Source organism: Schistocerca nitens, chromosome 7 (genome assembly GCF_023898315.1).
Source record: "Schistocerca nitens isolate TAMUIC-IGC-003100 chromosome 7, iqSchNite1.1, whole genome shotgun sequence".
Lineage (NCBI taxonomy): Eukaryota > Metazoa > Arthropoda > Insecta > Orthoptera > Acrididae > Schistocerca > Schistocerca nitens.
The window spans coordinates 108,294,898-108,322,878 of NC_064620.1; the positions used below are offsets into that span (position 1 = coordinate 108,294,898).

The following is a 27,981-nucleotide window of genomic DNA, read 5'->3' on the forward strand; positions in this document are numbered from 1 at the left end:
ATTCCTTCAGCCTTATTCGATCCAACGATCTTAGAACTTCTAATGGAATGTTATCTATTCCTTCAGCCTTATTCGATCTTAAGTCTTCCGAAGCTCTTTTAAATTCTGTCACTAATACTGGATCCCCTATATCGTCTACGTCGACTCTGTTTCCTATTCTATCACGTCATCAGACAATTCTTCCCCCTCCCCACCTACCGGCTCTCTCCTTTGTATTGAACAGTGGAATTCCCATTGCACTCTTAATGTTGCAACATTGCTTTTAATTTGACCGAATGTTGTTTTGACCTTGCTGTATTCTGAGTCAGTCCTTCTGACAAGCATTTATTTTTCGATATCTTCACATTTTTCATGCAGTCATTTCGACTTAGTTTCCCTAAAATTCCTATGTATTTCATTCCTCAGCGACTTGTATTTGTGTATTCCTGAATATCACGGCACATTTTTTTACGTCTTTCTTTCATCGCTCAACTGACGTATTTCTTGTGTTACCCTTTGTTTGCTCGCAGTTACCTTCTTTGTACCTATGTTTTACTTTCCAATTTCCGTGACTGCAGTTTTTAGGGGAATCCATTCCTCTTCAATTGAACTGTCTACTGAGCTATTCCTTATCGCAGTATCCGTAGTCCTGGAGAACTTCAGGCCCTTTTCCTCTTTCCTTAGTATTTTCGTATCCCAATTCTTTGGGCATTCATTTTTCCTAATTGGTCTCTTAAACTTCAGCCTACTCTTCATCACTACTGCGTTGTGGTCAGCGTCTATATCTGCTCTGGGGTACACCTTACAATACAACATCTTATTTCGGAATCTGTTCCTGTCCATGATGCAAGCTAAGTGAAATCTTCCTGTATCTCCTGGCTTTTTCCAAGTATATTTCTTCTTCTTGGGTTCTTGAACAGAGTATTCGCTCTTATTAATTGAAATTTATTACAGAACCCAATTAGCCTTTCTCCTCTCTTATTTCTCATACCAAGCCCATATTCTACTACAACCTTTTCTTCTAATCCTTCCCTTACAACCATATCCAGCAGCCCATTACTATCAGATCTTCATCTCCTTTTGCGTACTGTATTACCCTTTCAATATCCTATATTTTCTCTGTCGGTATATATACCTGAACTGTCGGTTTCAGTGTTGGTTTGCTGTCGATTCTCATAAGTATAACCCTATCATTGAGCTGTTCAAGTTAACTTAGTCTTCTATGTTTAACAGAACCATATACTAAACAGTGGAGAAGAAAATGGGTAATATTTTGGCTGACGTTCAGTTAGGTGTTAGGAAAGATAAAGGCATTACAGATGAAGTTCTAACGTTGCGCCTTACAATGTAAGCAAAGGGTAGTTCACTTCCATAGGATTTGGTGACTTTGAAAAAGCCTTCGACAATAAGAACAGATGCAAGATTCTTTAAATGCATACAAAAATTGTACACGTCAACGGAAAGACAAGTAACTTACAGTACATGCAAGAAACAAGAAGGAATATTAAGAGTGGTAAATAAAGATATAAGTGTTAGGATTAATCAGGAAAGGTAAGACGGGATGAAATCTCACGTCAGCCGGATTACCTAAAAAGTAATTACGAAATTAAGACAGAGATTCACGAGTGGTATTAAGATTTAGTGAGAAAGAATGTCATCGTTAAGTTTTGGAGAAGACGTTGCTGTTCCCGCGGAAGTAAGAAAGATTTACAGAACCTGTAGAATGAAATGGTCTACTGAGCACAGAATATGAACTGAGAGGAAACAAAAGATTGAAGAAGACACTGATGAACTTAACATCAGAATTAGATTTCACGTCGTAAACGAAGTAAAAAGCCAAGAGATGATAAGTAGAAGACTAGTGTATACAAAAAGGACATTCCTCGTTGTCACTTAGTATAAACCAGAGGCATTCACTTTTGAATGAATTTTCTGAAAACGTCAGTCTGGAGCACAGCACACTACGGAAATGAATAGTAGACTGTGGTAATACTTGAGAAGAAGACAGTCGAACCGTTTGACATCCAGTAATGCCTGACATTTTCGTGGAATGAGATGCAGTTTCCCACAAAAATGCCGAAAATTAATTGGATTAATAAATGTTAGCAGAAGGGCGATGAGACGAAGATGCGGAAAGCACGAACTGGAAGAAGGGACATGATGTTGGGACCTATTAAGACATTAATTAATACACTTAAGACCCAAAGAAACTGGTACACCTAACTAGTATCGTGTAGGGCCTCCATAAGCATGCAGAAATGCCTGAACACGAAATGGCATGGACTAGACTAACGTCAGAAGCAGTGTTGGAGGGAACTGACACAATGAATTATGTAGGGCTGTCCATAAACACGTAAGAGTACGATTAGATGGAGATCTATTCTGAACAGCACGCTGCCAGGCATCCCAAATATGCTCAATAATGTTCATGTTTGGAGAGTTTGGTGGCCAGCGAAAGTGTTTAAACTCAGAAGAGTGATCCTGAAGCCACTCTGTAGCAATTCTGGACGTATGTGGTGTCGTATTGTCCTTCTAGAATTGCCCAAGTCCGTCGGAATGTACAATTGACATGAATGGATATAGGTGATCATACAGGATGCTTACGTACGTGTCACCTGTCAGAGTCGTATCTAGATGTATTAGTGGTTCCATATCACTCCAGCTGCACACGGCTCACACCATTACAGAACCTCCACCATCTTTAACAGTCTCCTGCTGACATGCAAAGTCAATGGATTCATGAAGTACAGTCTCCAACCCGTACACATCCATACGCACGATACAGTTTGAAACGAGACTCGTCCGACCAGGCAACATGTTTCCAGTCATCAACAGTCCAGTGTCGGTGTTGACGGGCCCAGGGAGGAGTAAAAATTTGTGTTGCTGTCAGCAAGGGTATACTAGAGGGCCTTCGGCTCCGAAGCCCATATCGATGATATTTCGTTGTATGGTTTGCACGCTGATGTTTGTTGATGGTCGAGCATTGAAATCTACAGCAATTTGGGTAGGGATTGGATTCTGTCGTCATTGGTCCTTTTCTTGCCGCAATGATGTCGGAAATTTGATGTTTTACCGGATTCCTGACATTCACGGTACACCCGTGAAATGGAAAATCCCCACTTCATCGCTACCTCGGAGATGTTGTGTCCTATCGCTCGTGCACCGACTATAACCCCATGTTCAAACTCACTTAAACCTTATAACCTGCCTTTGTAGCAGCAGTAACCGATCTAAGAACTGCGCCAGACACTTATTGTCTTATATAGGCGTTTCCGACTGCAGCGCCGTATTCTGCCTGTATACATATATTTGTATTTGAATACGCATGCCTATACCAGTTGCTTTGGCGCTTCAGTGTATTCCCATGATACTAGAGACAACCAGTCAAGGCTAAATTTGTAGGGATTGACAGCGTTTAAAATAAATAAAGGAAAAGAAAGAAATTAGTATGCAGTGTGTCAGTTCTACTATGTCACATGTCACCCAGCGATATGACGCAGTGGTTAGCACGTTGGACTCGCACTGGGGAGGACGGCGGTTCAAACCCGTGTCCTGCTAACCTAATTTAGCTTTCACATGATTTCCCAAAATTGCTTCATGCAAATGCCAGCATGGTTCCTCTGAAAGAACACGGCCCATTTCCTTCCCCATCTTTCCTAGTCCGAGCTTGTGCTCCGTTTCTAATGATCTCGGTGTCGATGGAACTTGAACACAAATCTTCTCTTCCTTCTCCTTTTGCTATGCGATGAACGTACGGCCTGAAAGAAAAAATGAAGCACCCAGAATACAGGATCAGATGTCAATATCTTTTGGGGCATGTGTACTCCATTGGCAGTAATATTAAGTAATCAGAGTTACAATTTTCGGTGACAGATACAACGGTCACGAGAGTACATTTGTGTTGTTCGAGTTTAGTGTTTTTACGCGAGCTGGTAGGGTATGTAAGGAAAATGAACAGCGTCAGATATTGAGTGGTCACTATGAATTCGTGTGAGACAGCGTTATCACACCTGACAGAGTTTGAAAGGGGCTTCACTATGGGTCTCCATTTGGATGGCTGGTCGAATCGTACAATATCCAGATTTGTAGACTGCAGGAGCTGACAAGAGCGAGAATTATCACACAGTCAGCTTAAAAGCTCGTGTATCCATGCTGCTGACAAAAATAGTGAATAGAAGAACAGAAAAGAAAACTATGGGTGTGTTAGATCTCGATCAGTTTGCTTTAGAAAGGTAAAGGCAGTTCTGACGTCACCGCTGATAATGGAATCAAGACTAAAGAAAAACCAAGAAACGTTCATAGGATTTATCGACCAGAAAAAGCGTTCTGCAGTGTAAATTGGTGCAAGATATTTGTAATTCTGAGGAAAATAGGGTAAACTGTGGGGAGGGACGGGTAATACACTACAAACACTAGAGCCAAAAGGGAATAAGAAGAGTTGAAGACGAAGAACGAAATGCTTTGATTAAAAAGGGTGCAAGAAAGGGTTCAAATGGTTCAAATGGCTCTGAGCACTATGGGACTCAACTGCTGTGGTCATTAGTCCCCTAGAACTTAGAACTACTTAAACCTAACTAACCTAAGGACAATACACACATCCATGCCCGAGGCAGGATTCGAACCTGCGACCGTAGCAGTCGCACGGTTCCGGACTGCGCGCCTAGAACCGCGAGACCACCGCGGCCGGCTGCAAGAAAGGGAAGTAGACTTTCACCCCTGTTGTTCAATGTACACATCGAAGAAGTAATGAAGGAAATAAAAGAAAGTTTTAATAGTGACATTAAAATTCAAGGTGAAAGGATATCTCTGATGACAATGCTGTCGTCAGTGAAAGTGAAAAAGAGTTACAAGATCTGCTGAATGGAATGAACAGTCTAATGAGTACAAAGTATAGATTGAGAGAAATCAACGAAAGATGAAATGAATGAGAAGTACCCGAAATGAGAACAACGAGAAACTTAATATCGGAATTGACGGTCACGAAGTAGATGATGCTAAGGAATTTTGATACCTAGGCAGCAAATAACCCATGACGGACGGAGCAAGGAGGACATCAAAAGCAGTCTAGTACTGGCAAAAAGGGCGTTCCTGGCCAAGAGAAGTCTACTATTATCAAACATAGGCCTTAGTTTAAGGAAGAAATTACTGAGAACGTACCTTTGGAGCGCAGTATTGTACGTTAGTGAAACATGGATTGTGGGACAACCGGAATTGAAAATAGTAGATGAATCTGAGATATGGTGCTACTGACGAATGCTGAAAATTAAATTCAAATGGCTCTAACTAGTATGGGACTTTACATCTGAGGTCATCAGTCCATAGAACTACTTAAAACTAACTAACCTAAGGACATCACACACATCCATGCCCGAGGCAGGATTCGAACCTGCGATCGTAGCGGTCGCGCGGTTCCAGACTGAAGCGCCTAGAAGTCTCTGGCCACTCCGGCCCACAATATAAAAGAATCGTGAAATTTATTGATTGAGGCATCCGCAGCAGATAGATGGAGAGGAGGAGGAGGAGAGAGAAAGAGATGTACTGATGTCTGCAGCAAAGTTTCAGAAGCCCTGGAGAGGAGCAATGACTGGTGACGGGACTAGCCCCTGACAACGTAGATAAGTGATACATTTCTTTTCGATTACACTATCGGCAGTAAAAACACTAGAAACAGCAACAATATGATGGATGAAAACACAACATTGATGTAATATTCTACAATATTTGTTATTTGTTTTATAAATCGGTTTTCATCCGTTAAGCCATCAGGTACAAAGAGAAGTATATAACGCAGGGAAATTCTGTTGAACCAAAAATTTTAAACTAGTAACTCTGCAGAGTACCTCCGATACCATAGATGAAAAATGTCAACGTTCAGGTTTAGGAATTAAACAGGAGGGATTGTTTCATTGTAAATTAGAAAAGGAAGCTCTACTTTTGCCGACCACCTACTTAAAGAAGGCCACAGTTACAAGGTGAAACCCGAAGTATTACATTACATCTGTAAAGGAAAAAGGATGAACTATCTTGAAATAATGGAAATTCATATGCCCATCAGCCGAAGTTTAGTACTGAATGACCAGACACAGTTCCCTTACTCGCCACTTTTAACGGCAGATATACTCATAGACCTATCCAAGCAATGTTGTAGAATACCCCTCTTACTCGCATGCCACATTTTCCTTCATTTAAGTTACTATAATTTCTTTTGTCGTGTTAAAAAATTTTACTTTGTATAATTTCAGCTCCTTCACTTACCTGCTTAACCTCGCTGGTAGATCTTATCTGTAATTTAGGACCTATTAAAGACAAGATTATTTTGTACAATCACACGTTTGAAATATGTCACCAAAATTGAATTCATTTTCTTCTATGTACAACCGCTGTAATTTGTACGTAGTTCATTAGTTATTATATAGTTAATTAGTTAATTTATTGGTTAAATAAACTTACATCGCATTTACACCGAAATATTTCCTCTTGTTTTGTTCCTAAACCTAACCTTCACAGTTTTCGTCTCTAGAAATGGAGGTACTATGTAGATGAACTAGTTTATAATCTTTGATATAACAAATTTTCACCGCACCACATACTTATCTTTGGCCCTGATAATGGTGTAACAGCCAAAAGTCGGTTTTTGAAACAAATAGTAAATGCTGTAGAATGTGACGTCAGTTTCGTGCGTGTCTTCCCTCATAATGTACAAAATATTCTGCCAACAACCGACGGAACATTCAATCAACAATGTCTAGGAGTAATCGTACATATTGCTCTAATGTGAAACGACCAGCAGAAGCTAATCCTAGGGAAAGTTTACGCCTGGCTCAGATTCATTGAAAGGCACGCATACGTGTAAGAAGACTTTTACAAAATAATCGTTCGACAGGTGGCTATTGCTCTTGGCCTCCGAAGTAGAATAAATAAAGGAAGTGGTAAAGTTAAAAAGAAGAGTGGCGCATTTCGCCACGGATTCGTTTGGTGAGCAAAGGAGGGAGAGACTCTCATCGAAAGCCAATGGCAACTGCTGCGGTTTGCATCCACTGGAAGAGACTGTAAGTCCCAAGCAGAGTCGCACAACGTATTACTTTCTTCTGCATACACACGACGTAATGACCGGTATGGAAAAACGAGAGCAATTGGAGCTCTTAATGAAACTTGTCACCAATAGCAGCGTGTTGTGGAGTACGCTTGCATTTTCCGCTGTCCGATGCGGGTCGCATGACGCAGCGTGAAATATTTCGCTAGGTGAGGGGCGTTGCCCGTCAAAACGTAAAACATGGAATTGGAGATTTTTATAATTTGACAACTACACGTACGTGATACAGTGATACGAGAACCACCTTCCGACACCTTTTTTTAATTCTGTAAGAATTTTGTGCTACTGAAATAGAGAAATATTTAAGCTTTTAAGAAAAGTTGCTTTTTCGCTCTACTCAATACATATCACGCCATATTTCCTAAAGAGTTTATTGAACAAGAAAATAATTTTGTAATTGTCTTCAGCAGTATACGAGGGCTGTTCAAAAGTAAGGTGACTTTTCAAATTGCACGGTCAACGTACATTCTGTGGTGTCACCGCCAGACACCACACTTGCTAGGTGGTAGCCTTTTAAATCGGCCGCGGTCCATTAGTATACGTCGGACCCGCGTGTCGCCACTGTCAGTAATTGCAGACCGAGCGCCACCACACGGCAGGTCTAGAGAGACGTCCTGGCACTCGCCTCAGTTGTACAGCAGACTTTGCTAGCGAAGGCACACACAAATACGCTCTCATTTGCCGAGACGATAGTTAGCATAGCCTTCAGCTAAGTCATTGGCTACGACCTAGCAAGGCGCCATAGCTTTGATAATTAATATTGTGAAGCATGTATCATCAAGAGCGATGTTCTACAAATGTGGATTAAAGTTAAGTATTACAGCAACTGCGTCCATTTTCTAAGTTCTCATTTCCTTTTAACTGTTCCAGACCTCACGCCAATCTGCGTGAGCTTAACGCGTGCCTTTCGGCTTCCTCTCGTTGTGACTTGGCTGTCTTGCTAAGTCACAACACATTCGGTTATTGATCTTTTTTTTGTTATGTTGGTACACAAGTAGCGAAGATACGTTCGCAGTTTCAAGTGTACAGCATACTATGTGTGTATTTGACAGATAGAGAGGTTAGACATCTTTTACTGTGCTGGGCGATTTTCGATTATTATAAAAAGTGGAGCAAAGAATTTGCATCACGTTTTGTGTGGAAAATAGAATGAAGTACTCGAAAACACTTGAAATTTTGACAGTGGCATACTGTGACTCCGCTCTAAGTAAAAAAAAAAAGTTACAAGTAGTACAAGCTCTTCCAAGATGGCTGAGAAGATGCCAATGACGAACCTCGCTCTGGACGCCCCAGCACATAATCAACAACAGATGATAACGTCGCAGCTGTGAATAAAGTTGTTTTGGAAAATCCTCAAATTACTGTAAGAGAAGTTGCTGAGGATCTTGGCATACCGGTTGGCTCATGCCATGCAATCTTTCCGGATGTTTTGGGCATGAGACGAGTGTCAGAGAAGTTTTTTCCAAAACGTATCAATTTTGATCACAAGAACCGCCACATGAGCATCGCTCAGGAGCTCTCGAATGACGTCAGTGATGATACTGATGCGCTCAAAAGGGTCACATCTGGTGACGAAACATGGGTTTACTTTATGAAGTCGAAACCAAAGCCCAATCGTCCCAATGGAAGCATTCCGGAGAGACAAGAACGAAAAAAGCACTCCAAGTTCGATCAAATGTCAAAGTTTTGCTCACTGTTTTTTACAATTACCGTGGCGTAGTGAATCATGAATTTTTGCCTCAAGGTTGTAAGGTCGATAAGGAGCGTTACCTTGACATTATGCGCCATTTGCGAGAATAAATACGCAAAAAACGTCTGGAATTCCGGAAAAACAATTCATGGCTTATGCATCGCAACAATACACCTGCACATTCATCATTGCTTTTGGCCAAAAACAACACGACAATCTTACCTCAGCCATCACATTCACCATATTTGGCTCCCTGCGACTTTTTCCTGTTAGAAAAACTGAAGAGACCTAATTAAGGACGAAAATTTTCGGCGATTTAGGAAATAAAAACTGCATCGCTGGAAGTACTCAAGGCTGTACCAAAAAGTGCTTATGAGAAGTGACTCGAGGATCGGAAGAAGCGTTGGCACAAGTGAATTGTATCTGAGAGGCATTACTTTGAAGAGGACAACGTGAATTTTTAAGAATAAATAAATAGGTTCTCATAAAAATATAAAGGCGCCTTACTTTCTGAACACACCTCGTAAGTGTATGCTAACGTTCTGGCTAATGGAATCAGTAACAGTGAAGTAATAAATTAAAATCGAAATTATGACGCGAAAATTTTACCAAACCATCATCAGAAATGTAGTTAGCGAGAAACTTTTTGCCTTTAGGTTTTCTGTGCGAGGTGGAAGCGAGAAAAGTTACGGAGAAGTTTGAAATTGTGTTCAGAGTTTGTTGCAAGTCGTTGGATGCTGTAGTTTCTCCTAGACGAGAGCAGTGTTGTGTTGGTTCATTGACGTGACGCGGGTTCTAGCGCGACGCGAGGAACATTTTGCTAGAAGAAACAGCGGTAGTAGAGATAGCTAAGACCAAACATGCAGCGCAGTGCTCGATCTAAAAGCTGATAATTAGGCACTCCCAAAGAACATGGAAGTTATGGAAGAGGAGGAAGACTATATTGTTGGGAATACTGGGGAAGCGCTAAGTAATCAGAAAAATGTTCCTTCGTTGCGAAGAAGAAGAAGAAGAAGAAGAAGAAGCTTGTAACAGTTCCGCAACAAACATTTGCCCGACGATGCGGAGGAATACCAGTTCCGACTGCCTTACAACGCAGACTATTAGAAATAATTGAACTGCGTAAGGACAACGTGAGGCCCTTCGTGGGTGTCGGTGGTTACGCCAAAGCTTCTCTGATGCCGCTAGTGCGCTCGACACAAGTACTGCAGCTGTCGGCTAATACACTACTGGCCATTAAAATTGCTACACCAAGAAGAAATGAAGATGATAAACGGGTTTTCATTGGACAAATATATTATACTAGAACTGACATGTGATTACATTTTCACACAATTTGGGAGCATAGATCCTGAGAAATTAGAACTCAGAGAAACCACTTCTGGCCGTAATAACGGCCTTGATACGCCTGGGCATTGAGTCAAACAGAGCTTGGATGGCGTGTACATGTACAGCTGCCCATGCAGCTTCAGTACGATACCACAGTTCATCAAGAGCAGTGACTGGCATATTGTGACGAGCCACTTGCTCGGCCACCATTGCCCAGACGTTTCCAATTGGTGAGAGATCTGGAGAATATGCTGGCCAGGGCAGCAATCGAACATTTTCTCTATCCAGAACGGCCCGTACAGGACCTGCAACATGCGGTCGTGAATTATCCTGCTGAAATGTAGGGTTTCGCAAGGATCGAATGAAGGGTAGAGACACGGGTCGTTACATATCTGAAATGTAATGTCCACTGTTCAAAGTGCCGTCAATGCTAACAAGAGGTGACCGAGACGTGTAACCAATGGCACAAATACCATCACGCCGGGTGATACGCCAGTATGGCGATAACGAATATATGCTTCCAATGTGCATTCACCGCGATGTCGCCAAACGCGGATGCGACCATCATGATGTTGTAAACAGAACCTAGATTCATCCGAAAAAAAGACGTTTTCCATTCGTGTACCCAGGTTAGTCGTTGAGTACACCATCGCAGATGCTCCTGTCTGTGATGCAGCGTCAAGGGTAACCGCAGCCAAGGTCTCCGAGCTGATAGTCCATGCTGCAGCAAACGTCGTCGAACTGTTCGTGCAGACGGTTGTTATCTTGCAAACGTCCCCATCTGTTGGCTCAGGGATCGAGACGTTGCTGCACGATCCGTTACAGCCATGCGGATAAGATGCCTGTCATCTCGACTGCTAGTGATACGAGGCCGTTGGGATCCAGCACGGCGTTCCGTATTACCCTCCTGAACCCACCGATTCCATAATCTGCTAACAGTCATTGGATCTCTACCAACGCGAGCAGCAATGTCGCGATACGATAAACCGCAGTCGCGATAGGCTACAATCCGATCTTTACCAAAGTCGGAAATGTGATGGTACGCATGTTTCCTCCTTACACGAGGTATCACAGCAACGTTTCATCAGGCAACGCCGGTCTACTGCTGTTTGTGTATGAGAAATCGGTTGGAGACGTTCATCATGTCAGCACGTTGTAGGTGTCGCCACCGGCTCCAACCTTGTGTGAATGCTCTGAAAAGCTAATCATTTGCATATCACAGAATCTTCTTCCTGTCGCTTAAATTTCGCGTCTGTAGCACGTCATCTTCGTGGTGTAGCAATTTTAATGGCCAGTAGTGTAGTTTACCGCTGCTCAGTTCGACTTCCCCCCCTCCTCCAACCCAGCAAATCGCTGGGACGGGTGAGACAGACTCCTCCCGAAGCACACATGCGTTTCCCGCAGGTAGAGCCCGCAGCGGCGTTACGTTGTCCGCACCCTAGGAAAACGGTCTGGTATGTTTGCACTGATGGGGTGGGGAGCGCGCTTTTTCTTGCGTAGCACGATGCAGGATATTGCCGCAGCTAGGGAAACGTAGCTTAAGGTACTCTGTGAGTGCAGTTGTTGAACAGAGAGACAGCGAGAGCAGACAGCTGGTACTGACCCGTCTATAAGCGGCACAAGATCCAACACGCTGGAGCCGGGATTCGCCTGCCGCGGCAGTCTGGCCGCCAGGGTAGACTCCACCAGTACTGCCACCAGCGTAATCACAGTCAGCATTCCTGCAACACAACAAACACAGAAGTTACCGCTCACCGAAGTCGCTCCGGACGTCTTGGTGCGGCGCGCCTTTGTGGCCCTCTTGCTGCTCGCCAGTTTCAATCGTCGACCAAATGAAACGATAGCCGTGTCCACTGTGTGTGACCGCTTACGTCATTTAGGCCTTTATTGGCCGGCCGGGCGGCGCAGCTATGCTACCGGTGGGGCAGCAATCACTCGTCGTTCAGGCTACGGTAATGCCGCAGTTCTCGCCCGGCGGCCCAGTGTAACAGGCTCCGTATGATGCAATGCTCCGCCACCACTTTGCGCCACCAGTGGCTGCCGATGTGGTGGCGGATCGCGACGGCCAATCAGCAGCCGGTTTGTGGCGGCGCCACGGCTGCCTTAGCCTAATATGCTCCTTAGCAAATCAGTTCTCATTAACGAGTAGCGCCACAGGTGGCGTGACTAACTGCGCTGCCTGACGCCGTAGTCGTGGTGTAATAAAGACCTTACTGATTGAATGGATACCTCGGCACGTCTGTATTTAATGGAAAGTGGTATTGTAATGGGTTCACCATTATGTAATCTCGATGTACTGCTCACTTGCTAGAACGACAATCCACAGGCGCTGCCTGAGACCGAAAATATCTTTGCCCCTTTTAAAAGAGAGCTGCAATAGAGTCGCAGGTCAGAGCAGTCTCTGCCGCAGTTACGGTCTCTCACTGCTACAGTGTAATTGTAGTCTGTCGCAGGTACAGCACAGTTTACAGTTAGTAGTTGTTCAATTTACAGTGCAGAACAAATTGTAAAATTTTGTAATATGGAACTTGTAACACCATAGCTCTAATACTCTACTGATTTATTTTGCTTTTGTTTCATTTAATATTACATCGTTAAGCTTCTGTAAATATGTTTGATTGAATAGATAACATAAAATTGTATACTCCTTTCTCTGTAACTTTGATGTCTTGGTTTGATTCTATGCAATGTAGTGTATCTGTCATTTAAATTCTTTGTCCCATTTGGAGGGAACAAAACTTCCTCTATATAATTGTAATTTCTGTGTGAATAATTTTTTGCAGAAATGTCAATACGTGTAAATGTTCTGTTTCATTTAATGTATTTGGTTGCTGTTAGGTAAACTGCTGATCCTCACTTAGGGTTCTTAGTTATTCAGTATGTAAAAGTTGTTGTGGTTCCCCTTGGGAACGGAACTGTGTAGCGCGCGCAAATTGTGGTTGGCCTAGGTAGAAAAGGTGGAACAAGAGTCAGTCGGAGACGAGCTACGAGTCGGGGACGAGATACGAGCCGGGGACGAGCTACTAAACTGTGCACTGCCATGTAAAAGATGCATATTGTGCTGGTTCCGAGAGAGGCTTTTCTGCTACTTTCCAATGCCTCGGATGGATGGATAAATAGCTGGAACGATTCTGGATTTGGTATTCATCATCGCCACCAAGAAGGGCTAGAGACCAGCAATTCTGTCTGCGAATCCACCTACCAACATGCAGTTGCCACCACGTTGCGCAATCACGGTAACGTAATACTATAATGATGTACCGTGAAGGATCAGCTTAATGGATGTGCTAATGTGCTCAAATATAAGGTAATTTATATCTGAATTTATGTACCTACCTTGATTTTTCTCCTCATCATAACACCTCTCAGGTTCCTCTCCGTTTGAACTAAAGTGATTACCGAGTGTCCCTACTGAAATAACAACAAATCCCAGTGTTTGCTAATCGATGCCTCTTGAACATAGTAAAAAGAAAGTTAAAGTTAATGTAGCTTGCTGAAAATAATTTTCCTAGTAAAACTGCTTATTAATGTGCTGATGCCTACTTCAAAATTAAAAGTTCTTAAGATTGAGGTTTATAAAGTTTTGCTTGGTGAATGATCACATTACTGCCTGTGGTAAATCGCAGAAGGTGAGTCAGTATCTTACATCTATGTTAATTCTGTGTCACTGTAGTAAAAGTGGAAAACTGCAGTTGTGAAACATATACTCATGTTTCCTAAGTGTTTGTCTCTCTTGGTGCATATTAAGAGTATAACAGGATCCACAGTTTGTCTAGTGTGTTAATGTTCGGTAACAAGTAACGGAAAGACCACTAATTATGAAAACCGTAATTTCTTTATTCAAATGATAGTGAGAAGTAACCTGTTAGTGGATTCCAATTAACTTTCATTTTTAATAGTAAAGTATTTAACTGAAATAGGCTTAACCTATATCCAATTAAGTATTCTGCAGTGAATAGTAATAATAACGTTATAAAGACCATTCAGTTTGTATAAGCCCTGAAAGTAATAGTGTGTTTCGGTATCTCTTATAATTTTGCAAATAGTTTGTGCTGCTCCAGTTGTTAGCTTCAATCTCAACGTAAACATATGTATGTGTCAGAGTTCATTGCACTCGCGTGTGGCCAAGTATAGGTTGTGTTTATCCATTAAAGTTACTAATAACTATTTTCTTGAACGAGAATGTTAATCATTCTCTTGCTTAGTTAGGCTGGCGACCGTTTTCTTTTATCAGTTAAACAGTGCAGATAGGCAAAAATTTGTTTGTTACTGTTCAAATATTTACGTAATTCTGACTTTCATTTCCGATAAGCCACCTCCGTTAGGTACGACACTGTCAACATAACAAAATTCCTCTCAGAGGGTAACACTGCTCTGTTGCTATATACCATAATTGCTTTAACAAAATAGTTTTATTTCACAACCTGTTTCCAGTTTAGAGGTTATGGTACAGCAGTAGCAGACGGTAGTGTTATAAACTGAATAATAATTGTGATCAGCCGCAGAGATAAATGATACCATGGAATGAGATGATGATGAATAAATGAATAATTGTTAATACTATGAAAAATTAACAGTGTAATTTAGTAAACCACTAACATGGGTAGGGACTGTGAGCCGTAGATAAATTTGATGTTTTGAAGAGCGCGCCGCAGCGCGTAGTGTAAAGCAGTCGTCTTCCGTTACTGGCGGTGGCACCGCTGTGGCAATCGCAGCTTTGGTGTCTCCCTGTGGTGCATTTAAGGGGCGCTGTGAGCTCGGTGGTCAGTCTGGGTCAGTCAGTCGGAGGCAGTTGGTCAGCCAGGGCAGTCTGTCAGTCTGGGCGACTCTGGTCAATTGGTCAGCCAAGTTAGTCTGGGTCTGTCTCTCGTCCGCATTGGTGAGGCGGTTAGTGTCTGTCGGTCGTCCGGAGTGCTAGTATGTGTTAGGCCGCTAGTCTGCTCGAGTTTGCTCAGGCACTGGGTATTGGCGGTTGGATCAATCGTTTGGTCGGTCGCGCACTGGGACACAAGATGACTTGTCCGCCTGGAGCGTCGACGCGTGTGAGGTCGCCACGTGAGTCCAGTGGCCGCGCCGTATAGCGAGACGTAGTGGCTTCGCGGCCAACACGAGAGCAACAGGAGTCAACCCACGACATCGGTCTGGCCGGTGCGAGCTGCGACGCCGTGAGACGGGAGACCGGCGCGCCTTCCTGCGTCGGTTGAAGCTGCTGGCAGCGGACGGTTCGGGAGAGCGTTTTGAGGGTGCTGCGCCAGGTCTTTGCCAGAAATCGCAGTTATTAGAAGTTAAGTGAGTAGTGATATGTTGTTTCAGTTACTTGTTAAATTCTACTTGTGTTCTTGGTCAGTCTCTCGTCCCCAGCTTGCTCGCCTGTCTCTCGTCCGCATTTGTTAGGCAGTTAGTGTCTGTCTATCGGCCTCCTGTACGTTAATAGCTGCCTCTGTCATGTTTGCCGGATTCGATATTAACGAATTTATTGCTTAGAGGCCGAATTATTGAAATATGTTTTTATCTTGCCTATCATCTCGCGAGGTGGTGCATGTGTAATATAGAGCATGTTGTACATTTCATGCAAGTCTGCATTTTTGGGTTTTATTTAAATAGTCATTTTAGGTTATAAGGTTGCCACCCTTCCACCGTAAGAGGCCTTAAAAAAAAAGCAAATTGCACTTTCGGTGGCAAATAATTTGAGTGTTGTACCATTTCTATCCCTCTTACGGGGTGCATAGTTTACGTATTTGTGTAACTTGTTAAAATTTTTTTTAGTTTAACGTAATCTGGTGGGTTGAAGATTTGCACCAGTGTACTCTTTCAGAGGTTGTTGTGAGCGGCCATGACTACGGCCGTGTTGAAAGGGAGGAGGCAAGCTTCTCAGCCCGAAGGCTCATACTGTTAATATTGTTCTTTCTGCCTCTAAATAAAATTTTAACTTGATATTTCGAGTGTGCTTTTCTGCTTATAATTGTAAATCTGTTTTTGAAAAAGCTTTTAGGAATAAAATTCATATTTGTTAAAAGTAATTTCATTTTCCATCAGTTACTTCCTGGCAACTACTTCCAAGCTCATCTAGTGTGATTAAATGTGTTAATGTTCTTGATGAATCGCTAGTAAATAAAGTAAATTCTTTAAGAAAAGATTTTGAAAGTAAATTTACAGTTCAGACTACAGCAGATTTAAGTAATACGGTCAGTCCTGTGCCAGGGGCACGCTCACTGGGGTTAGCTCGGTGAGCAGGACACAAAAGTAGGTTTGTAGATCATCTGGCACAGCTGTAACGCTGCAGAGTAAATTAGAATTAGAGTATGTTCATCGATTCGATTAACCTTGTCCATAACTTTGGGCCAGTGAATTGAGTACAAGCTGCTCTTGATTTTTATGTTATAAAAAAGACCCACTAATTAATTAAGGTGGTGGGTTATTCTGCATCATCATACTGTATTGTATAGTACTGAATTGTATTGTACCATCATTATTGTATCGTATTTTGTATCATCATTAATGCATTGTATTAATAAATATTAAAAACCATGTATTGTAAGGTCAATTTTATTATTTTTATTGGCATGCGCGTAGCTAAGTCATTTGTCTGAGATGTTAATATGAATTTGTTTCAATCTTTACTTTTGTGATTCGTGAGCACCAGTTAACCCAGATTTGTAATATATTCAATTTTCGCGTGTAATGGATTGTAGATCTTTATCAATAACGTAAAAAAATTTCTGAACATAATTGTTTTTACGAGTCAACTATAAAAGTATAATTTCTTCTAAAGTCATTGCCAGTCCCGATACAGTCACTTATCTAAATTCAAATATTCCAGAATTTTTGTCAGATCATAGCCATGTGTTCTTTAGTAGTCAGACGACACGTTGTGCAGCTGTGTCAGTAAAGTCAGTTTTTCTCGTAATTCAGATCTCAGACAAATGTTATCCAGTATTAGTAGATAGGCCAGCATTGCACTAAGCTGTGCCACTTACGAGCAGATACATAGACAGCGTTATCCGGCGACCCATCACGAGGTAAGAATGTTTCACTTTATTTCTCACGGACGAATTCAGATTGATTTCACAGCGCCATGGCGTAGCGCTGCTTACGTCAAAATTTATCAGTTTTTCATGAGTTAAGATTTAACCGTTTTCATAGGTCAGAACTTCATTATCCACATTTCATTATTTTTTTATTTATACGGGAAGGTTACATTATATTGCTGTTTCTGTGATGAATAAGTCACCTAACTCGTCTGTAAGACAGGTGCATTCCTCGACAGAAAAGTAGCGAACGCCACAAGCTCATTCCTCGGTTCTTCGAACAGCTGCAGTCTGAATAAAACCTGCTCGTGCTTGCAGCCACGTCTGGTTGTATACCCACGAGATCTCTGCTGAGGGCTTTTCGGCCATTTCAAAATGATAATTAGCTGCTACAGTTGCAGGCGTCTCCTTTACACACCGAGGTGAGAAAAGCCATAGGGTAGCGATGTGCACGTCTACAGACGGCGGTGCTATCGCGTGCATAGGCGATATACAAGGCGGTCGTCTTGGAGGAGCTGTCACCTGTACTCGCGTGATTCATATGCAAAAGGTTTCCAGTGTGATTGCGGCCGCACGACGCGAATTGACAGGTTTCGAACGCGGAATGGTTGTTGGAACTAGACGCATGAGATACACTATTGGCCATTAAAATTGCTACGCCACGAAGATGACGTGCTACACACGCGAAATTTAACCGAAAAGAAGAAGATGCTGAGATATGCAAATGATTAGCTTTTCAGAGCATTCATACAAGGTTGGCGCCGGTGGCGACACCTACAACGTACATACATGAGGAAAGTTTCCAACCGATTTCTCATACACAAACAGCAGTTGACCGGCGTTGCCTGGTGAAACGTTGCTGTGATGCCTCGTGTAAGGACGAGAAATGCGTAACATCACGTTTCCCACTTTGATAAAGGTCGGACTGTAGCCTATCACGATTGCGGTTTATCGTATCGCGACATTGCTGCTCGCGTTGATCGAGATCCAATGACTGTTAGCAGAATATGAAATTGATGGGTTCAGGAGGGTAATACGGAACGCTGTGCTGGATCCCAGCGGCCTCGTATCACTAGCAGTCGAGATGACAGGCATCATATCCGCATGGCTGTAACGGATCGTGCAGCCACGTCTCGATCCATGAGTCAGCAGATGGGGACGTTTGCAAGACAACAACCATCTGCACGAACAGTTCGACGACATTTGCAGCAGCATAGACTATCAGCTCGGAGACCTTGGCTGCGGTTACCCTTGACGCTGCGTCACAGGCAGGAGCGACTGCGTTTGTGTACTCAACGACGAACCTGGGTGCACGAATGGCAAAACGTCATTTTTTCGGATGAATACAGGTTCTGCTTACAGCATCATGATGGTCGCATCCGTGTATGGCGACATCGCGTTGAACGCACATTGGAAGCGTGTATTCGTTATCGCCATACTGGCGTATCACCCGGCGTGATGGTATGGGGTGCCATTGGTTACACGTCTCGGTCACCTCTTGTTCGCACTGACGGCACTTTGAACAGTGGACGTTATATTTCAGATGTATTTCGACCCGTGGCTCTACCCTTGATTCGATCCCTGCGAAAACCTAGATTTCTGCCGGATAATGCACTACCGGATGTTGCAGGTCCTGTGCGTGCATTTCTGGATACAGAAAATGTTGGACTGCTGCCCTGGCCAGCACATTCTCCAGATCTCTCAGCAATTGAAAACGTCTGGTCAATGGTGGCCGAGCAACTGGCTCGTCACTATACGCCAGTCACTACTCTTGATGAACTGTGGTATCGTGTTGAAGCTGCATGGGCAGCTGTACCTGTACACCCCATCCAAGCTGTTTCTAACTCAATGCGCAGGCGTATGAAGGCCGTTATTACTGCCAGAGGTGGTTGTTCTGGGTACTGATTTCTCAGGATCTATGCATCCAAATTGTGTGAAAATGTAATCACAGGCCAGTTCTCGTATAATGTATTTGTCCAACGAATACCCGTTTGTCATCTGCATTTCTTCTTGGTGTAGCAATTTTAATGGCCAGCAGTGTATTACGTTTCGGAAATTATTAAGCTATTCATTATTCCGAAATCTACAATGGAAAGCGTGTGCCAAGAATACACATTGAAGGCACTGCCTCTCGCCATGCACAACGCAGTCCGTGATCAGCGGCGCTTGGGTAGAGTTGTCAGTGCTAATAGACACCGTACACTGCTTGCAATAACCGCAGAACTCGATGTGGGGCGCACGGCGAACGTATCCGTTAGGACAGTACTGCGAAATCTGCTGATATAGGGCTGTGGTAGAAGACCACCTACGGTAGTGATGTTGCTAAAAGCACGAAATCGCCTGCAGTGTCTCTCCTGTGCACCCTGGACCACTGGAAAACCGAGACCTGGTCAGATGTCTCCTGATTTCAGTTGGTAAGAGATGATGGTATGGTTCGAGAGTGGTGCAGACCCCACAAAGCCACGGACCCAAGTTGTCAACAACGCACTGTGCAAGCTAATGGTAGCTCCATAACGGTGTGGGCTGTTGTTATATGGAATGGATTGGGTCCTCGGTTATATTCAGCTACTTGGAGACCATTTGCAGCCAGTCATGGACTTTATGTTCCCAATGAATGTTTGAATTTTTATGGATGGCAATGCGGCATGCGTCACAATTGTTCGCGATTGGTTTGGAGAACATTCTGGACAATTCGAGCGAATGATATTGCCACCCAGATCGCCCGAAATGAATCTCATTTAACATTTGCAGACATCATCTAGAGCTCAGTTCGTGCACACAGTCCTGCAGCGGCAAGACTTTCGCAGTTATAGACGGTTCCAGACGTAGCATGCCTCAAATTTCTGCAGAGGACTTCCAACAACTTGCTGCGTCAAGTTGCTGCACTAACCTGGACACGATATTAAGAGGTATTCCGTGGCTTGTGATACTTGCTGTGACATCACCTGGTGCTTGGTCCGTCACCAAACAAGTCACTATTTTTGTACCTATTAGCCATAGGGCTAACTGTTTCTGGGATAGCGAAAGTTAAAATATGTACATTGCTGGTTAGTAAAATAGCAGCATCATGAAGGTGCCACCCAGGGTACGTCAAACTGGCGTGAATCGAAATATGAAGTTGTACGTACCAATGATTAGCGTTTCACCGCAACAGCACAGAGCAGGTAAGAGTAATGCCCTCTACATTCTGGTTGTAAGGATCGCTCCTTATACAAGGTGTACGAGGAAGAGTGATCAATATTCAGGTACATGACAGTACCATTGATGTGACTCAAAATACTTGATATGGACATGTCCTATTCCAAATTGTTACCGAGGCAGAGCACACCGAATATAAATTGTTATTTACGGAAGTGATTGCTTTACACGCAACTCCTTTGATTCATAGTTAACGATGTAAAAATTGTGCCAAATAATTAAAAAAAAGATTGGAAACGTAGAAATGTTTAATGACGGGAGATAAATCACAAAGAGAGACCCACAGAGTTCAAGTATGGATCCACTCTTATTCGTATGGCAGAAAGACGTCCGGAGCAAAGAGGCCGAAAGTAACGAGATAGGGTGGACTAAAACAAAACGTCAAAGACGTTGGATGGATAAGACATATAGCTGTGCGCCAGTAACTAAAAATAAATTTTCATTAAATGTATTCTGTCTTGTCAACCCTTCGGAATAGGGTATACGTCCGTATGAAGCTTTTGCTTCTAAAGAGATTTCCTGTCGTAACCCTGGATATTAAGCATTTCTTCTGGGACACCCTGTATAGGGGATGGAGATGGCGTCACTCATACCTGTTTACGCAGCGGGTATATCATACAGAAATCGCACTTTAAAGGTGATTGTGAGAAGGTAGTGTAATACACGGAAACGTCTAAAAGCACGTGTCAGAAGCAGAGAATACCAGGATCTTGCCCTTCAGAGACTGCGCCTTTGCTGCTGTCGTTGTTCGGTATCCCATGACTACCATGTAAATACACTACTGGCCATTAAAATTGCTACACCAAGAAGAAATGCAGATGATAAACGGGTATTCATTGGACAAATATATTATACTAGAACTGACATGTGATGACATTTTCATGCAATTTGGGTGCATATATCCTGAGAAGTCAGTACCCAGAACAACCACCTTTGGCCGTAATAACGGCCTTGATACGCCTGGGCATTGAATAAAACAGACCTTGGATGGCATGTACAGGTACAGCTGCCCATGCAGCTTCAACGCGATACCACAGTTCATCAAGAGTAGTGACTGGCGTATTGTGACGAGCCAGTTGCTCGGCCACCATTGACCAGACGTTTTCAATTGGTGAGAGATCTGCCTCGATACAATAAACCGCAATCGTGATAGGCTACAATCCGACCTTTACGATAGTCGGAAACGTGAAGGTACGCATTTCTCCTCATTACACGAGGCATCACAACAACGTTTCATCAGGCAACGCCGGTCAACTGCTATTTGTGTATGAGAAATCGGTTGGAAACTTCCCTCGTGTCAGCACGTTGTAGGTGCCGCCACCGGCGCCATCCTTGTGTGAATGTTCTGAAAGCTAATCATTTGCATATCACAGCATCTTCTTCTTGTCGGTTACATTTCGCATCTGCAGCACTTCATCTTCGTTGTGTAGCAATTTTAATGGCCAGTAGCGTATGAAATCTATGGGTTCAAGTGAACCATTCTTAAAGCCATGGAAGATCCTAGCCATCCCACGCGTTTCGCGGCCGAGAGGAAGGACATGTGTTCGTTCGACCGTCCAGAATCGTACAACCAGGTCACGTACCTTCAGTCAGGAAATGGGCTTGCCTGCAGCAATGAAAGGTTTGACAAGGACAACTGAAGCATTGTGTGGCACCAGGGGCTGTCAGCACGGCGACAACAGTTTCGGCTTCAGTTATCGCAGCAGCACATACAGGAAGATTCTGTGACGATGTTATAAATTTTCAGGGACTATGGGGAAGGGTAAATGTATCAATCTGGGATAAGGGATCCTCGTTCGGAAACAACCAGGTCGAAAGTTGCAAGCGAAAATAGTTCTGATACCTCTGACAGTGGAACCCATGTATCATCGCTAATATTGGAGGATATGCAAGCTTCAAAGATGATAGTAAGGACGAAAAAAACAAAGAAAAGTCTAGTAAACAACCCTCCTACTACTGTCTCTTTGGTTTCCATATTTCTGAGCACATAGTGTGGACCAGAACAAGAAGAATAGTGTGGTAAATTTGGGATCTAAAATGCGCATCTGAAGAGGTAAGGGTACTTGTTCAGTAGAAGTGTTCCACAGTATGGAATATTAACAAGTGCTCATAGATCTTGACGTGTGCAGTTTAGGCCCCCATCTACCTTCTTCGAAAACTGCCTACCCTGCAATCTTAGCAACAAAAGCAGCAGGACATGTATTCCACTGCCAGAGGTATCAGAACGATATTGCCTTATAGCATTCGACTTGGTTGTTTCCCAACCAGTATCTGTGACCTCAGATTGATATTTGAGCCGTGTGCATCATTCCTGAAAGGCTGTAACGTCACCACAGAAATAACCTATACGTAAGCACCGATAGTTACGAGCTCAACAACTTTTGGCACAGGAGAGCTACCAGGCCGTTTTCTCAAACGACTCACTGGTCTGTATACAGCGTGGCGGTGGACGTCTCCCTGTGTGCGGACTCCAAGCACATTCGTCACCGGAAAACGAGCCCATCATCTCTTGGACTCACAACACAATCACTCCTGGTTCATCTAGCCGGCAATGTGGACATTAGCCGTTACATTTCAGACGTTCTGACGTGTTAACTCTACGAGTACTTGTGGTTTCTACCTGGAACTACCACTTCATTCATTTTGTTTGACGTAGCAGTGCTTTTTGTCGTATGAAACCATCAATGCTATTTCAAGACAGAGCTGTCTGATGGGACAATGAGGTACTTATGCGAATGTAGTGCGTTGTATCAGTCATTTACAGCATTCGAAGCAACAGTCGGCTCCAAGACTGTGCTACGTGATTGTTGGAGATCCTGACATGTGGTTTTTTCACAACGATCATTCTGAGGAGGTCAGTTCAAAAAATTCCGGAACTTTGCCCACAAAATTTTTATACGCTTATCTTTTACTTATTCTGTATGATCTTCTTCGAAATAGTCTCCTCCACAATTGATACACCGTTTCAAATGCAGTTTCCACTTCTGGAAACAGCCTTGGTACGCATCTTGCTGGATCGCGCGAAACCTCGTCTGCGAATTTTCTTTTATCTCTTATATCGTTGCAAATCTTCGTCCTTTCAACGGGGTTTTCGACCCTGGAAAAAGATACGTAAGCAGGGGACAGGTCTGTAGAGTATGGAGGATAAGGCAGCATAGTGATTTCATTTTTTGTGCAATAGTCACGCATCAATAGGGATGAATGTTTGGGTGCATTACCGTGATGCAAGAGTCACAAATTGTCTCGTCACATTTCATGCTGTTTCCTTCTCACATTTTCTCGCAGGCATCGCAACATGTCCGTATAGTACCATCGATTAACAATTTGTCCCTGTGGCACGAGTTCATGATGAACCAATCCTTAAAGAAAACTATCAGAATGGCTTTCACAGTTGACCTGACTTGACGAGTTTCGTTTGGCCTTGGAGAACCTTTCCCGACCCATTGTGAAGTTTGAACCTCGGCCTCAACATAACCATAGACCCATATGTCATCACCAGTTATGATTCTCTGAGGGAACATCTCGTTCTCACTTGCGCGATCCAAAACCTCTTCACAGATTGCGAGGCGAAGGTCTTTGTGGTCTTGACTCGCGAGCCGTGGGACGAACCTGGTGGCAACACAATACATTGCATGACGCTGTGTCTGGATTTCATGACACGATACAGCTGAAATGTTGCATTCTTCTGCAACCTCTCGGACAGTCATTTTTCGATTGGCACGCACAATTTCATTGACGTTCCTGACATAAGCGTCGTCAGTAGACGTCGATGGGCATCCTTAACTTCCGTCCGGCCATTTGTAAACCGTGTGAACCATTTGTAACATTGAGTACGGCTTAATCACTTATCATTGTAAGCTTCTCGCATCATTTGGTGAGTCTCTGTTAAAGTAATCTTGAATTCCCCGCAAAATTTAATGCAGATGCGTTGCTCATCTAGCTGTGTCAGGTCGAAGTTCACCACTGTGCGACACAAGATTGTACTCAATAAAGCACTGGACAATAACTAACAGACATGCCACAATGAAACTTCCGGCAGGTACACATTGAAGGAAGGCGTTTGCGGAGATGCCAATCGCATTTCGCTTCAGCACACCATTGACGCAAAATTACAAATGTTCCGAAATTTTTTGAACAAACTTCGTATATCTAACGTTATTGTAAAGTAAATCTGAATTTCTACTGCTGCTATTATGAGTAGTTTCGACACGAAACCATTGAAGCAGTTTCCACTTAAGCGTATGGCTAGCGCCCTCCGTCGCGCAGGCCGTTTGCCGGGTGCCAGTCTTTCAATTTGACGCCACTTCGGCGACCTGCAGTCTATGAGGATGATAGGACGATGATGAGCACAGCACAACACCCAGTCCCTGGGCGGAGAAAATTCCGCGACCCAGCCGGGAATCGAACCCGGGCCCAGAGGATTGACTAACCGTCACGCTGACCATTCAGCTACCGTGGGCGGACATTGAAGGAGTATGTACTTCTGAAATAAATTTATTAAATTTTAGGCCGATTTTTGTTGTTTTAGTCATCATGATTTCACGGAAGTTTCGAGATGTCTTTGAAAAATGCGAAATTGCTTTCAAGTACACTACTGCCCATTAAAATTGCTACACCAAGAAGAAATGCAGATGATAAACGGGTATTCATTGGACAAATATATTATACTAGCACTGACATGTGATTACATTTTCACGCAGTTTGGGTGCATAGATCCTGAGAAATCAGTACCCAGAACAACCACCTCTGGCCATAATAACGGCCTTGATACTCCTGGGCATTGATTCAAACAGAGTTCGGATGGCGTGTACAGGTACAGCTGCCCATGCAGCTTCAACACGATACCACAGTTCATCAAGAGTAGTGACTGGTATATTGTAACGAGCCAATTGCTCGGCCACCATTGACCAGACGTTTTCAGTTGGTGAGAGACCTGGAGAATGTGCTGGCCAGGGCAGCAGTCGAACATTTTCTGTATCCAGAAAGGCCAAAGGCCCGTAAAGGACCAGCAACATGCGGTTGTGCATTATCCTGCTGAAATGTAGGGTATCGCAGGAATCGAATGAAGGATGGAGCCACGGGTCGGAACACATCTGAAATGTAACGTCCACTGTTCAAAGTGCCATCAATACGAACAAGAGGTGACCGAGACGTGTAACCAATGGCACCCCATACCATCACGCCGGGTAATACGCCAGTATGGCGATGACGAATACACGCTTTCAGTGTGAGTTCACCGCGATGTCACCAAACACGGATGCGAACATCATGATGCTGTAAACAGAACCTGGATTCATCCGAAAAAATGACGTTTTGCCATTCGTGCACCCAGGTTCGTCGTTGAGTACACCATAGCAGGCGCTCCTGTCTGTGATGCAGTGTCAAGGGTAACCGCAGCCATGGTCTCCGAGCTGATAGTCCATGCTGCTGCAAATGTTGTCGAACTGTTCGTCAAGATGGCTGTTGTCTTGCGAACGTCCCCATCTGTTGACTCAGGGATCGAGACGTGGCAGCACGATCCGTTACAGCCATGCGGATAAGATGCCTATCATCTCGACTGCTAGTCAGACGAGGCCATTGGGATCCAGCATGGCGTTCCGTATTACCCTCCTGTACCCACCGATTCCATATTCTGCTTTGGATCTCGACCAACGCGAGCAGCAATGTCACGATACGATAAACCGCAAACGCGATAGGCTACAATCCGACTTTTATCGAAGTCGAAAACGGGATGGTACGCATTCCTCCTCACACGAGGCATCACAACAACGTTTCACCAGGCAAACTGCTGTTTGTGTATGAGAAATCTATTGGAAACTTTCCTTATGTCAGTATGTTGTAGGTGTCGCCACCGGCACCAACCTTGTGTGAATGCTCTGAAAAGCTAATCATTTGCATATCACAGCATCTTCTACCTGTCGGTTAAATTTCGCTTCTGTAGCACATCATCTTCGTGATGTAGCAATTTTAATGGCCAGTAGTGTATGTCTTATGAAATGATGGGTGGTTGAAAACTATCCCAGTGGCTCCAAAGTGAAATCACTACTTTAATATACACTCCTGGAAATTGAAATAAGAACACCGTGAATTCATTGTCCCAGGAAGGGGAAACTTTATTGACACATTCCTGGGGTCAGATACATCACATGATCACACTGACAGAACCACAGGCACATAGACACAGGCAACAGAGCATGCTCAATGTCGGCACTAGTACAGTGTATATCCACCTTTCGCAGCAATGCAGGCTGCTATTCTCCCATGGAGACGATCGTAGAGATGCAAGATGTAGTCCTCTGGAACAGCTTGCCATGCCATTTCCACCTGGCGCCTCAGTTGGACCAGCGTTCTTGCCGGACGTGCTGACCGCGTGAGACGACGCTTCATCCAGTCCCAAACATGCTCAATGGGGGACAGATCCGGAGATCTTGCTGGCCAGGGTAGTTGACGTACACCTTCTAGAGCACGTTGGGTGGCACGGGATACATGCGGACGTGCATTGTCCTGTTGGAACAGCAAGTTCCCTTGCCGGTCTACGAATGGTAGAACGATGGGTTCGATGACGGTTTGGATGTACCGTGCACTATTCAGTGTCCCCTCGACGATCACCAGTGGTGTACGGCCAGTGTAGGAGATCGCTCCCCACACCATGATGCCGGGTGTTGGCCCTGTGTGCCTCGGTCATATGCAGTCCTGATTGTGGCGCTCACCTGCACGGCGCCAAACACGCATACGACCATCATTGGCACCAAGGCAGAAGCGACTCTCATCGCTGAAGACGACACGTCTCCATTCGTCCCTCGATTCACGCCTGTCGCGACACCACTGGAGGCGGGCTGCACGATGTTGGGGCGTGAGCGGAAGACGGCCTAACGGTGTGCGGGACCGTAGCCCAGCTTCATGGAGACGGTTGCGAATGGTCCTCGCCGATACCCCAGGAGCAACAGTGTCCCTAATTTGCTGGGAAGTGGCGGTGCGGTCCCCTACGGCACTGCGTAGGATCCTACGGTCTTGGCGTGCATCCGTGCGTCGCTGCGGTCCGGTCCCAGGTCGACGGGCACGTGCACCTTCCGCCGACCACTGGCGACAACATCGATGTACTGTGGAGACCTCACGCCCCACGTGTTGAGCAATTCGGCGGTACGTCCACCCGGCCTCCCGCATGCCCACTATACGCCCTCGCTCAAAGTCCGTCAACTGCACATACGGTTCACGTCCACGCTGTCGCGGCATGCTACCAGTGTTAAAGACTGCGATGGAGCTCCGTATGCCACGGCAAACTGGCTGACACTGACGGCGGCGGTGCACAAATGCTGCGCAGCTAGCGCCATTCGACGGCCAACACCGCGGTTCCTGGTGTGTCCGCTGTGCCGTGCGTGTGATCATTGCTTGTACAGCCCTCTCGCAGTGTCCGGAGCAAGTATGGTGGGTCTGACACACCGGTGTCAATGTGTTCTTTTTTCCATTTCCAGGAGTGTAGTTAATTGTTTATTTTTTCCAATTTCCTCTTGTATTCTTTGCTTTCTATGATCCAAAAAGTCAATTTTGTGAAAAATTTTAAAATTAATTTTTCCTTTACACTGAGGTGACAAATGACATGGGACAGCGAGAATCACATATATAGATGGCGTTAGATTCGGGTTCAGAATTACGGAGTTGCGGCG

General features: G+C 44.1%; 1 protein-coding gene across 1 annotated transcript in view; it reads right to left on the reverse strand.

The window, feature by feature from the left end:
* Window positions 1-27,981, reverse strand: part of LOC126195027 (dipeptidase 1-like) — a 397,993-nt gene that overhangs the window by 340,679 nt on the left and 29,333 nt on the right. Inside the window, exon 2 of the mRNA XM_049933467.1 lies at window positions 11,695-11,812. Within this exon, the coding sequence (XP_049789424.1) occupies window positions 11,695-11,812 (118 nt within the window). The remainder of the gene's footprint in view (window positions 1-11,694; window positions 11,813-27,981) is intronic.